The sequence below is a fragment of the Myxocyprinus asiaticus genome, chromosome 48, assembly GCF_019703515.2.
Source record: "Myxocyprinus asiaticus isolate MX2 ecotype Aquarium Trade chromosome 48, UBuf_Myxa_2, whole genome shotgun sequence".
NCBI lineage: Eukaryota > Metazoa > Chordata > Actinopteri > Cypriniformes > Catostomidae > Myxocyprinus > Myxocyprinus asiaticus.
The window spans coordinates 30,382,761-30,395,645 of NC_059391.1; the positions used below are offsets into that span (position 1 = coordinate 30,382,761).

Below are 12,885 nucleotides of genomic sequence, written 5' to 3' on the forward strand. Positions count from 1 at the left end.
TAAATGAGACTTTTGCTGGTGTCTCCTGCATCTCAGATGTTTCTCCAGTGATCTCACATGTGTCTCATGTAGAGTTTCACAAGAGATCTCAATATGATCATCAAATGATCTGAGCTATAATATCCACATTCATATTCCATCTCTATACTGTAAATCAACAATTGACTCATTTGTGTTTTTATTTCTCCTGAGGAATTTTAGGAGAAACATCATGATTTGATTCACACACAGAAGTGATTGAAAAAACAACATCAAACAGAAGACAAATGTATATAACAATTACATTTATTCTTTCATTCTGTATTATTATCAGTCTTATATTTACATCATCTCCAACTCTCAAATGAAGTCATTTAAATAAAACACGTGTGATTAGTAAATCCTGAAGCTACAATAGTTCTGATTAATTATAAAATCCCTAAATAATTCAACAGCTTGTTCCATTACAGTCTGTATATTTCATGAAGATGAGTGAAATAATGATCATAAATATGAGTTGTTTTCCTCTATATATTGTAGCACATGTACATGACTTGTATTGCAATAAACCTGCAGACTTTAATAACATGATAAGTGTTAAACTAAGAGATAAATAAATATGAGCTGACTATGAATAAAACAATCCGACCGTCTGAATAAACAATAATTACAGCAAGTTCATATTACACACATCACAGGTCACATGACCTGCACCTCAAACCCCAAACTCATTTATTAATAAAGGTGACACAATATCTATACAAAAAGCTTATATTTCAAATTCAAACTTGATGCAAGTTATGAAAAAAAAAAAAAAATCATAATCTTTTATACGCACACAAACTCACACACGGCAAGTACATTTAATAACCTGATCTACAGAATCCTGTTAAAAATGTGCAGCTCATATTAAACACTCAAGTATATCGTGTATAAAGAAAATGAATCCTGTTTGTTGGACCCTTTCAGACTTGTCTGTTGACGTTGTGACAAACACATTTCCTCCTGTAATACCATATATACTGTATATATAGAGAAAAATGTATCATTTTTCTCCTGATTTGATGTGAAATATGACCCGAACATTTCTTTGTGAGATTCGCCGTAAAATCTCATTTTTCTCAGATGGATTCTAGTTGCATTTCTACATTGTAACATTAAAAATGATTGGATTGGAATAACAAACACAATTCAGTTTCCATCTTTCGTTCAATTTATCAATCTCATATTTCAGTACTCGATCTAAACGCGTTTGCTGTCAACTGCCGATTCATTGAGATATTCACAGTAAAGGCACAACGCAGTGAAGAGCTTCATGACGACCGTCACCAGACAGGAAGAGCATGTCATGCTTTGGGTTGCTATGGAAACTGCACAGGTTCACACACAGGTCATGATGGGGTTGTGTATGGATGATGCAGGTGTTCAAACACGCATCTCTCAGTTGTTCTTTGCACTATATCGGTCTTGTGAAAACAGACTTACACTTGCAACAGAGAAGTACAGTGGAGTATTTTGCCTGTACACTTACAGTAAAACAAACCTATATTAGAAACAAATGAAAGCCTTTTTATTATTTCTGAAGAGCATGGTACAGTCTCTGTGTGTAATATCAGATTATTGTCTGCATGCACGGATATGTTGGCTGTGTCCAGAATGGAATAATTGTGTTGTTTACTAAATACTATTTTAAATATTAAACGAAACAGTAGCATTAGTCCATGCTAAATGCTTAAATCAGAATTATACTACAGTTATCTTGTAAATATAGAAATACGGATATTTTGCATTATGAGCTCAGTTTTGTGTAAACATGTCTGAGCATTTGGCAGTCTGATGAAATAATGAAGAAATATGTTCATTAAATGTCAGTTCATATTACTGCTGGTTCACAATGCAAAAAAATAAATACAAATAAAATAAAAAAATTTTTTTTCTTGTAAAAATATCGAAACAGGATACATTTACTTGAGAAGCAAAATGACCTACAAAAAAAAAAAAAAAAAAAAAAAAAAACATTTTTACTCAAATGTAGTAAAGTTTATGCTATTCATGCTTTACTGAATGTGGTAAGAAAAAAAAAAAACTTTTTAAGTTTATGTTTCGCACTCCATTGACTAATAACTTGTTTTAATAAACTCCACTAAAGCTTGTTACATTTTTTATCTTATGACTTTCTGCTTCTTAAGACATTTTTTCTTGTTTCTAAGAATGTTTCAATATTTTTTTAATTTTTAAAAAATATTTAAAAGATTTACACATTTCAGTTTTATTGCAAAATTCCATCAAATTGAATTGTGTAATGTTTTTAAAAAAATATTTAGTTTTTTTTTTCTTCTTTATTTTATTAAAGATTACTCAAATCAATTTGATGGAATTTTGTTATGAAATGAAAATGCGTAAATCTTAAAATAATAATTTTTTTTAGTGTACTGGAAAATAAAACAAAAATACTCGGTAAGAAAATAATTTTCTGCATTGCATTTGTAAAGGAAATATCAGGTCAAGTGGAGTGCATTACACATGAGGTGTCATCTGTTGTATACAGTGTTGGATGTAATCCAATTACAAAGTAATTAGTAACTATAATCTATTTACCTTTAGTCAAAAAGTAGCATAATGCATTACATTTTAAATTCTTGTAATCACGTTAGTTACTGACTTTCAATTATTTTTAAGTACATAACTGGGTTTCACATATTTCAAAAATAATATTTCTGTAGAATACATTTAAAGCATGAATTCTGCTCATTTAAATGTCTGTGTCACTAATAAAGGAGTCATTTATGGAGTGAATGAGGAATAAAAGACATTATTTTGAATTTCCTGAGCAGAAAATGTTTTAGAAAGTAACAAGTTATTAGTAATCAGATTACTTTTCAATGAAGAATCAGTGATACAGTCTGATTTTAGAGAAGTAATTAGTCATTTGTAATGGATTACTTTTGAGTAACACTGGTTGAATACTGAACATTTGACAGGAAATCAATCCTGAGTATTCTAACAGTGTGCCATTCTGAACAGAGTCATTGTGTGTTAGTGTTGACTGAAGTCAAGTGTGTTCGCTCATCGGTCGCGTGTAAAAGTCCGTCCACTTCCAATCGGCACGTGTTACAGAGCGATCCGCTCCATTCATCTCTAATAAAACGGTTTCATCAGTCAGTGTGCAGAATCACGTGGATAACTGCATCCGCTGCGTCACGTCGAGCTACACAAATGAATTCATGGCGTTAACGGGCGAGGGCGGCTCTGAGCTCTCGTGCCCGCGTGATGTGTCTCGCTCAGATTTCCCGCTATACTGTCCGATAAACGATCCGTCCTCGTTGAACTGCGTGTCTCCGGAGTCGCCGTAGTCAACTAAACTGTCGTCACTGTCGTCTCGTTTAACGGTTCCACTGGACGGCGTTCGGCTCCCTTTCAGCGGTTTATGATCCTCGTCACTAGGAGAAAAACCACATGCAGGAGTTACAGATGATGTCATGACGGGGGTGTCAAACCAAAATCAAACTTCATGACAAAAGATGGAACGTGAATGCCACAGACATGCAGGAAATATTCCAGAGTCACATGTACGATTACACACGTTACCGTCACGTGATGAAATAAAAACATTGTGAGGCCACAATTCTGTCTGTAGAACAATTATTCATCTCGTTTATAGTTAAATGAAACTGTATATAGAGATGGATAACAAGCACAGTCGATATTTCATTGCAATGTCAATATTTTGAAGCCTGAACGTGAGTTGAGAGGTTAAACATCATGAAGAAGCAGAAATCATCTGGCCAAACACAAGCGGTGATTGTGGACAGCCATCAACCTCAACAACATCATAATATTGACATTGAGTGTGTTTACAACACTTTCAAATGTGTTCACATGCAACACAAAAACGGCAAAAATGTACGTGTGCCGATCGTGTTTGCTTAAACCGTTTATGACCCAGATAAAAGTACTCTGTTTAAGATATTTACATGAGCACGCACATATAAACACACTCAACGTAACAAAATAAAAACATTTGCTGCAAACAACAACAAAAGCCTGAAAGACTTGAACTCAAGTGACTGACAGCCGACATGATGATCGTATGGATGGAAATGTGTCCACACTTCACCACAAACTCCTGCTGTGAAGATCTCATAATATCACCAGCAGTTACTCCAAAATAATCCACTACAAATTACTTCTCTACACTTGTAATCAAATGACTTCTAGTGATAGTAATGTCTAAACTTATAAGAATCTTTCTTAAACACTTTTCAAAATCATGTTTATATTTCCTCTGTTTTCACTGCACACTATGGAGGGCCAAATTACTCAAAATTAAATGTGAAAATGAAATTGTTAAAAACTATTAAATGATTAAATTGTTTTTGAGAGAGGTGCCTGAAATGAAAAGTCAACCCAAAGATAATACTAAAATGAAAAAAAATGGACATGTATTCATTTGTTCAGTGATTTAATGATTAATTAAATTATTTTATTGCTTTTAAACTATTTTAAAATATATTCTAATATTTATTTATTTATTATTATTTATGTTTTTTTTTCTTTTCTCCCCAATTTGGAATGCCCAATTCCCACTACTTAGTAGGTCCTCGTGGTGGCGCGGTTACTCACCTCAATCCGGGTGGTGGAGGACAAGTCTCAGTTGCCTCCGCTTCTGAGACCGTCAATCCGTGCATCTTATCACGTGACTCGTTGTGCATGACACCGCGGAGACTCACAGCATGTGGAGACTCATGCTACTCCCACGATCCACACACAACTTACCACACGCCCCATTGAGAGCGAGAACCACTAATCACGACCACGAGGAGGTTACCCCATGTGACTCTACCCTCCCTAGCAACCAGGCCAATTTGGTTGCTTAGGAGACCTGGCTGGAGTCACTCAGCACACCCTGGTTTCGAACTCACGACCCCAGGGATGATAGTCAGCGTCAATACTCACTGAGATACCCAGACCCCCTATCTAATATTTATTTAATTATTTAATTTCTGAGTAATTTGTCCCTCCACACAAAACACCCTTCAGCTATCACAGAAATGCAAACAGATGTGCATATGAACACATAAATAAATATTTTAAATGTTTTATACATCAATATTATTTGACAAATATGTGTAACCCATGTACTTAAAAGTAATTAAATATACAAGTCAGTAACTGTAATCTGATTACAGGAATTTACAGTTTTTTGTGTACACTAATTGTTTGATTTAAAATGAGATTACAGTAACTAATAACTTTGTAATCAGATTACACCCAACACTGGTTATGTGCTCACTATTGCTCGACTGATATGGGTATTTTAATATCCGACATCATAATCTAGAGAGTATATCTGATAAAAGCGAATCCTATGTAACTATTGCCACAATTAAACTTTTTTATTTATGCAATATTTACTCAAAATGCACAATAAATATTTGATTTGTGCAACACATTGTGCATCATCCATTGACGAGACTGCAGGTCAATTTATGAGCGGACACAACTGTAATCTAACGCTTGAGTTAATGTGTTATGTGAACACCGTTATCAGTCTAACCCTAACCTAACCTAACCCCATCACTGAATGTTGCATTTTCACTCAATATAAACAGTTAACATCTATTGAAATCTTTCAGCTTGTCAATGTTCAGACTGAAGATGTTTGATCGGATCTCTCTTCACGGTTCAGGAGTGACAGTGAAGTGTGATTCTGAAATGATGGACAGAAGGTTTGATTTTTCTCCCAGTGGCATCTGAAGTTTCATCACATGCAGTAGGTCCATCTTACCTGCCCACATCTGACCGATACATAACCCATAACAACAGAACACACATCAGTTTCACACTGAAAGAGAACAGGTATATGTGAGCAGTAGGGTCGGGATGAACTCCTCTCATGTTCTGCAGGAGCCCATGACGTGTTTTGAGCAGTTCATCACTGAACAGATGAACTGAAACTGACAGTAAATCGTTTCCGATCATGATCTCGACACTCACACTGACGGTCACACGAGTGACGTTCAGCTCAAGTGAGACGATAAAACCCCTTGAAGGAAGAAGCGCACATGTAAAGCTGATGTACGGTGGCCATACGAAATATCTGGAACATTTAAGTCACATTATTTTCAACACTAAATCCATTTTTTCATCTTATCAAAACATCATTCAGACATCATTTTTATGTTTCTTAATGCATGACACTGTGTGACTTAAAGGTTCAAATATGTTTTAGGGCCGCTGTATGTTTATAGTGAATACAATCATGAAATCACCCTCATTTTATTTCATTGGATTTCTTGTAATGTTGCAAATGTGTCTGTATTGTCTATAAACTGATGTAAACATTCATGAATCAGGTTTAAATCGAGTCAGCCATGAAGTTACACGGCAAAATCTTCAAACATTTCCTTAAAAATATCCAAACGTCCCTAAAACAAGAATAAATGCCCTGACGAGCAGAATGCTGTAAGATATCAAGTCTTGTTTTGAGAGAAATATAACGGTGTGGTTAATGCTTAAAACAAGAAAAAACTAATAATCTTGTTTTTCCTCTGAATCAAGTGGACTGACCCCATTGGCAAGCACAAATGTTACTTAATTTACGTAAATATTTTCTAAAATATCTTGTAGTTTCACTTCAAGTAAATAAACTGCATCTTGTTTTAAGAATGTTTCGATGATTTACTGGAAAACAAGATGAAAATCCTCATTATAATGATCAGTTTGTGGTGTATAATGGTCAGTAACAACTGTCTGTTTCTCTTTTATAATAATAATAATAAATATAGCTGCAAGCAGCAATTGTCGGGGTTCAAGCCTTTTAAGAACTTTCAAAGTATGCAAAAAAGGTATGTATTTGTATATCTATATGTACTTTGTAAGTTGCTGAATTTGCAAACTGGTGTTAAATATGACTGATGTCTTGTGTTCAACAAGTCAGAATTAAAATGTATGGACAAGTTATTGTTAATGCAGAGTTTGTGAGCAATGTAAAACTGTTGTATAAGTTTCGTTACATTTGGCCTTTTCGTTTGGTAGATATTGGTCAATACATACAAAATGGACAACACCTGACCAATTCGTTGGCTTATATATTCACAACGCTTCGACGAATCAAAATTCCTTTAATAACTTTTTGTAAATTTTTGTGAGAATTGGATATATGGCCTAGGGGGAGTTTGAAAATGTTGCTTTTTTTAGAAAATTAGAATAGCGGAAACATTTTATAAAATGCAATAAAACGAAAATGTACATTTTGTAAGTCTTGGTGCAAGGAATTAAGGAGAATTTTGAGATTATTCAACTCGGTTGCGGAGTTATTGGCGAAAACGTAAATGTCCTTGTTATAGCGCCACCTTGTGGCCGATTTTCAGAAATCTTGGTACACAGCCTCATTGTGACACTGTCTACAAATATCTCAAGTTTCTTAATGGTTGGCCATTCAGATTTGATGTTATTAGCTGCTGAAATTTGATTGGCTGCTGGCAGCCATGTTTTTTTTTATTTGTCCAACTGATATTGTAGGATATGTTAGCCTTGGGCCCCTACAAGATGCATACCAATTTTCAACTTCATTGATCATACGGTTGCGGAGTTATGAGCATTTTTTTGTTGTAGCGCCCCCTATAGGCAAACATTTTCGCGACTTTGCGTGCATCCTCAGAATGTCCTGTTGTCTATGTGTATCAAATTTCATAACATTTGGCCTATTAATTTGGTAGATATTGGTCAATACGTACAAAATGGACGACACCTGACCAATTTGTTGGCTTATATCTTCGCAACGCTTCAACGAATCAATATTCCTTTGACATTTTTTTGTCAGGAGGGTTCATTGTAGACACAGCCCAATTTTCTTGCAAATCGGACATACGGCCTAGGAGGAGTTCTAAAAAGTAGGTTTTTCGAATTATGCAAATTAGTGCAAAAATGAGATAATATGTTTTGTTTTTCTTGAGCCAAGGAATCCAGCGATGTAAGACACTTGATTGTGTGACAAATGGTTTAGGAGTTATGGGCCAAAACGGAAACATGATCACTATAGCACCACCTTGAAGCCGATCGGGCCGAAACTTTGATATGCTTTAGTACTCTGGGGGACTACCTTCTCTCAAAGTTTCAGCTCTCTACGACTTACGGATTGGTCTGCAGGATCAGTTTTAGGGCAGAATAATAATACAAATAAAAATCCTTACAATTACAATAGGGTTTCAGCCCTTTGGGCTTGAACCCCTAATAATCTGAGTAAATTCTGCAGTAAATTAACTTGACATTGAACTGTAAATGAACACATCAGATACTTATAAACATCATTTAAGAGCTGTTACAGTAATTAAGAATCTACATTATTCACAATATTTGACATGAAAACAGTATACAGATCAAATCTATTGCAATAATGCAAACAAAGTCCATATAAAAAAGAAAATAACTTTATGAATGGCTGAAAATATAAAGAATATTGAGTATTTCTATACAACAGTAAAGTGCATACATGTTTGTCTTGTGTGTGCAGAATAAGCAGGAAGAGACTTTATTCGTTGCTATAGTTCTTCAGATAATCACATATTCTTATACAAAAACTTATTGAACATGTGCAGGATTATCCTGCAAAACATCAGTTTCTAAATCAGTATTTTCTCTTGTTTTCCATCCTCAAAGGAATGCTCTGAGTTAAGTTATTAACATGTACGGTATTTGTGGCGTAATGTCAATTAACACAAAAATAATTTCGACAGAACTTTTCATCAAAAGTCATTTTTGTGGTAATCAACATTATGCCACAGATGCTGTCGACTGAGCTGAACTTGTACTGAACCCGGAATATTCCTTTAAAATAAGATACATTTACTTAAAAAGCAAAAGAGTGAAATTGCAAAAGAAAAGAAACTTTGATCTGATCTACTTAGTGTCTTAATATACAGTACTGTGCAGATCTTAAGTAAATGCATTTTGTTTAGAGGATGTTTAGATATGTTTACTTGAAAACAAGACAACATTACTGATGTAAACAATGATGCTGTGCAGCAATACAGTCGTAAATATTAAAAGTTCATTTATGTAAATTGCTTATAATCCATTAAAACGGCGATGGCTCTCACTCCTCCATGTTCATCAGTAGATCAGTGTGTGCTGGGGTCAGAGGTCAGAGGTCTCTCACCTGTACTCTCCAAACGTTAGATCATCATCTTTCATGGGCTGAATCTCTGGATCTCCATGAGCATCTTCCTTCTCTTTCACTGACACACAAAACAAACACAAACCTCATCAAATGTCCGAGAAATACAACGGTTTAATCTTCATCCTGGACACAAACGTTACTGTATAATACAACAACAAAACAACATTTGAAAAGCATTTAACTTCTATAAGTGATGCATTTCTACATGTATTCAGTGAGAACACATGTAGGGCGGGGCTTGTGCTGTTCTCACCTGGATATTTCCCGCCTTTATTCCTCTTGATGAAGCAGATGATGAGCAGGATGAGGATGAGGAGAGCAATCGCTGACATCAGACCGATGAACCAGCCCTGAGTGGCGATATCTACCTGAGGACTCACCATCGCTGAGGAAGAGGAGGGTGACAGTCACACACATGCACAAAGAGTTTCAGTTGATTATAAAGACAATGAGCCACGGCAGGTTTGTACGACATACTGTAAAGACAGAACAGCCGTTACACCAGCTCATGAAGTATATCTGGTACATTTTTTCTGGTAAACACCTGGAATCATTCAATCGCTCCTTTCACACATGAGAAGCACTGCTGTAAATGCATCACATCTGTCATTGGCACAAGCAACAGCTTTATTTTTAAAAACGCCTGTTATTAAAGCAGTGCTACAATTCAAACACCATCACAACAATGCAGTTTAAAAGGGTCATGACATGCCTTTTGTTTTATTATTTTAATATGTTCCTTGAGGCTACTTATACTATTAGTAATGTTTTTTGCACAAAAAACAAAACAGTCATGTATTTATAAAACATGATCATTTTCTACCCTCATTCGGCCCTCTATCGCTGTGTTTTGGTGCTGCTTCTCCTTTAAGACTTGACAGTACACGCCCACTGTTCTGATTGGCTCTCTGCTCTTGACAGACCTGCTCTCTCTCCGTTACTAGGCGGGGCTACAGAAGTGAGTAAAGGTAAAATAAGCATTGATGTGTTGTTGTGGAGGTGGTCAGATGCATGTGGAGGACGTCGAGAACGAGGTGTTTTTGCAGTGAAGAGGAAGTTTTGAGTTCTGAAACTTACAGTATGATTTTATAGTGCAATGAACGCTTACATGTCAAAAGATCAAGGAAAATTTGATTCCTCTTGTCATGACCCCTTTAAAGTCTCTGATATCATTTGCTGGAAATGATCTTTAACTAGACACGTTTACAGTAAGTGTGCAAATCCTTTATTGTGTTTAACAGTGTGGATTAATTACATGACTCAAACTCTTCTAACATCGGAGCATCCAAACCTGAAAGCTGTCCATGTCACGGCTTTCTTCACACAGAATCAATAAAGAACTTGCAACCTGATCTCATAAAACCTCGTTATTATACTTACATTTCTGGTAAATGATTTTAAAGTGTCTCGTTGTACGTATCGCATCAGTTTCCTGGTGAAACGAACACTAGAGGCGCTAGAACTACAACAACAATGACTTTTATTCACTTTCACACAAATCACGAGTAAAACGGCAGATTATCAGTTCATAAACACTTACTTTTCACCCTGTCCCTCACACAATGTTATCTTCTGACATCTAAACACTTTTACTATAGTGCATGACTCATTTTAACATTTGCATCACATAATCAACAACATTTACAAGCTTGTCCGAGAGGGATCAAATTGTGCAGTTGCTCGACTGATAGAGCGTTGCACTTGTGATGTAAAGGAGCGGGTACGAGTCCTGAAGAGCACGAGAGTCCACGCGTGAACCCAGAGTGTCACAGAAGCAGCACAAAATAACGTGATTGTGTTTTTCATCTCACGTTTGCTTTTTCTGACACTTTGGGTTAGGTTTAGGTTTAGGGTTTAGGGTCGGGAGGTCAGTTTTGTTAAGGCATTAACCTTAAAAACTTCATCTGTTTAGGAGAACATTTAACTCGCTTTTAGCGCCACACAGTGGACATTTCACCTCAGAACTGCTGCGATACGTGTCATGAACCGCGTAATATCAGTTTGCAAAAAAATGCACAGTTTTCATGTGATCAGACGGAGAACTTTACCAGCAATGTTACAACTTTGCATTTATAAATCTTAATGTTAATTTCAACATATGCTAATACATTTTTAAATCAAAAGTTGTATTAGTTAACATTAGTTAATGCACAATGAACTAACGTGAACTAACATTGAACAGCTGTAATTTTATTAACAATAACAAAGATTAATAAATGATGTAACAAATATATTGATAATGCATTTACTAATGTTAACAAATGGAACCTTATTGTAAAGTGTTACCAATAACTTCATGAAATTACTGGCATTCGTAAACGACTCTTGTTTACACAAACAGAAAAACACTATATGTGTGAATACACCTGATCACTCTCATACGGATGGATCATAAATACAGCCAGGAAAGACATACATTCATACAACAATAAAGGAAAACTGTTCTCATTCTGATTATGGGATCCAATCATGCTGTACAATCAAAGATGGGGCACAAATCCACAGATCACCATCAAGTGAAACAGACTCATGCAAACACTTCAACGAGCAGCAGAAAAACACAGTGTTCATGCGCATCATCATGCACCACAGCTGCCAGTCTACCGTCACATGTCCCACAATGCTCAGCTGCTCCTCACCTGGGACCTTAATCAACAGCTCTTCAGAGTGATGGAGCGTCTCATCATCATGACCTCTGGCAACCACACGCACTTTATATGCCAAACCTTCTTTCAACCCTTTAAGAACGTGGAACTGAGAGCCGTTCACATTCTCTGCATGCCAGTCTTCATCACCTGAAACAGTTCACACACACTTCCTGTGCCATCTACATTCACTAAGTCTTAATGTCTTCATGCACGAGTCAGTTAGATGACTACAACCCTTCAACATGAATCAATTAATCTTGAAGTTAATCCTGACTACATCTGATCATCTACATCAGCATTAAACTGTGACGAATCTGTAGTGAACGACCCGTCTGAAAAGACCTGCTCACCAGCACCAGACCAGCATAAACCAGCAGTGCCGGTCTTCAAGGTCTTTTCAGACGGGTATATGAAGTGTGAACCGTATGGCTTGTATATTAGTGTGATTTATGAATTCTACTTATGGAAAACTATTCATCTATCTTCATGACATGTTACAATTGAACGTCTGGACCGGTTTGCTCCTCAAAAACAGACCAAATCTACTTAGAAGATTCAATTTAACACGCTAAAAGTTTTTCTTGAGGCTGATGGTTAAATGTCTCATTTTAAAGTACCATTTAACCCTCTTGAAAAGCAGATGTATGTTCGTTATATTAAATATGTTCTGTCTAATATTCTTTTGCAACATCTCCACAATCCACAACACAGTGACAAACATGCAGAAGTCTTACTGTCGTCTATAATATATTCAACATAAAGGTGTTTTTCCAGGCCCCAGTATTCCCAACTGATTAACGCTCCGTCCTCGTTCACTGACGAGCTAACGTTCCCAAACACTGGGGCGATCGGCACCGCTGAGCACACACACAGAGAAAGAGAGAGAGAGAGAGAAGAGTGAGACCTGCAGCACGTTCCAGAACACACTGAGAACAGACACCACAGCACACACATGATCACGGCAGTATGAACTCTGACCTCAAGCTGAACCGGTCATTTCAACTAGAAAAGGAAAGCCCTGTCTGAAAATTCAAAGCCTTGAAGTTTGAAGGTGATATAAGCCTGATATACAGATAA

General features: G+C 36.2%; 1 protein-coding gene across 6 annotated transcripts in view; it reads right to left on the reverse strand.

Moving 5' to 3' along the window:
* Positions 1-269: 269 nt before the first annotated feature.
* The window catches only part of LOC127437158 (neuronal cell adhesion molecule-like), a 106,215-nt gene continuing 93,599 nt past the window's right edge, over positions 270-12,885 (reverse strand). For all 6 annotated transcript variants that reach the window (XM_051691874.1, XM_051691877.1, XM_051691873.1 and 3 more), the window contains 5 exons: positions 12,543-12,665; positions 11,800-11,955; positions 9,414-9,545; positions 9,140-9,218; positions 270-3,419 (listed from right to left, as the gene is read on the reverse strand). In XM_051691874.1, the coding sequence (XP_051547834.1) occupies positions 3,188-3,419; positions 9,140-9,218; positions 9,414-9,545; positions 11,800-11,955; positions 12,543-12,665 (722 nt within the window). In that variant the 3' untranslated portion in view covers positions 270-3,187. The remainder of the gene's footprint in view (positions 3,420-9,139; positions 9,219-9,413; positions 9,546-11,799; positions 11,956-12,542; positions 12,666-12,885) is intronic.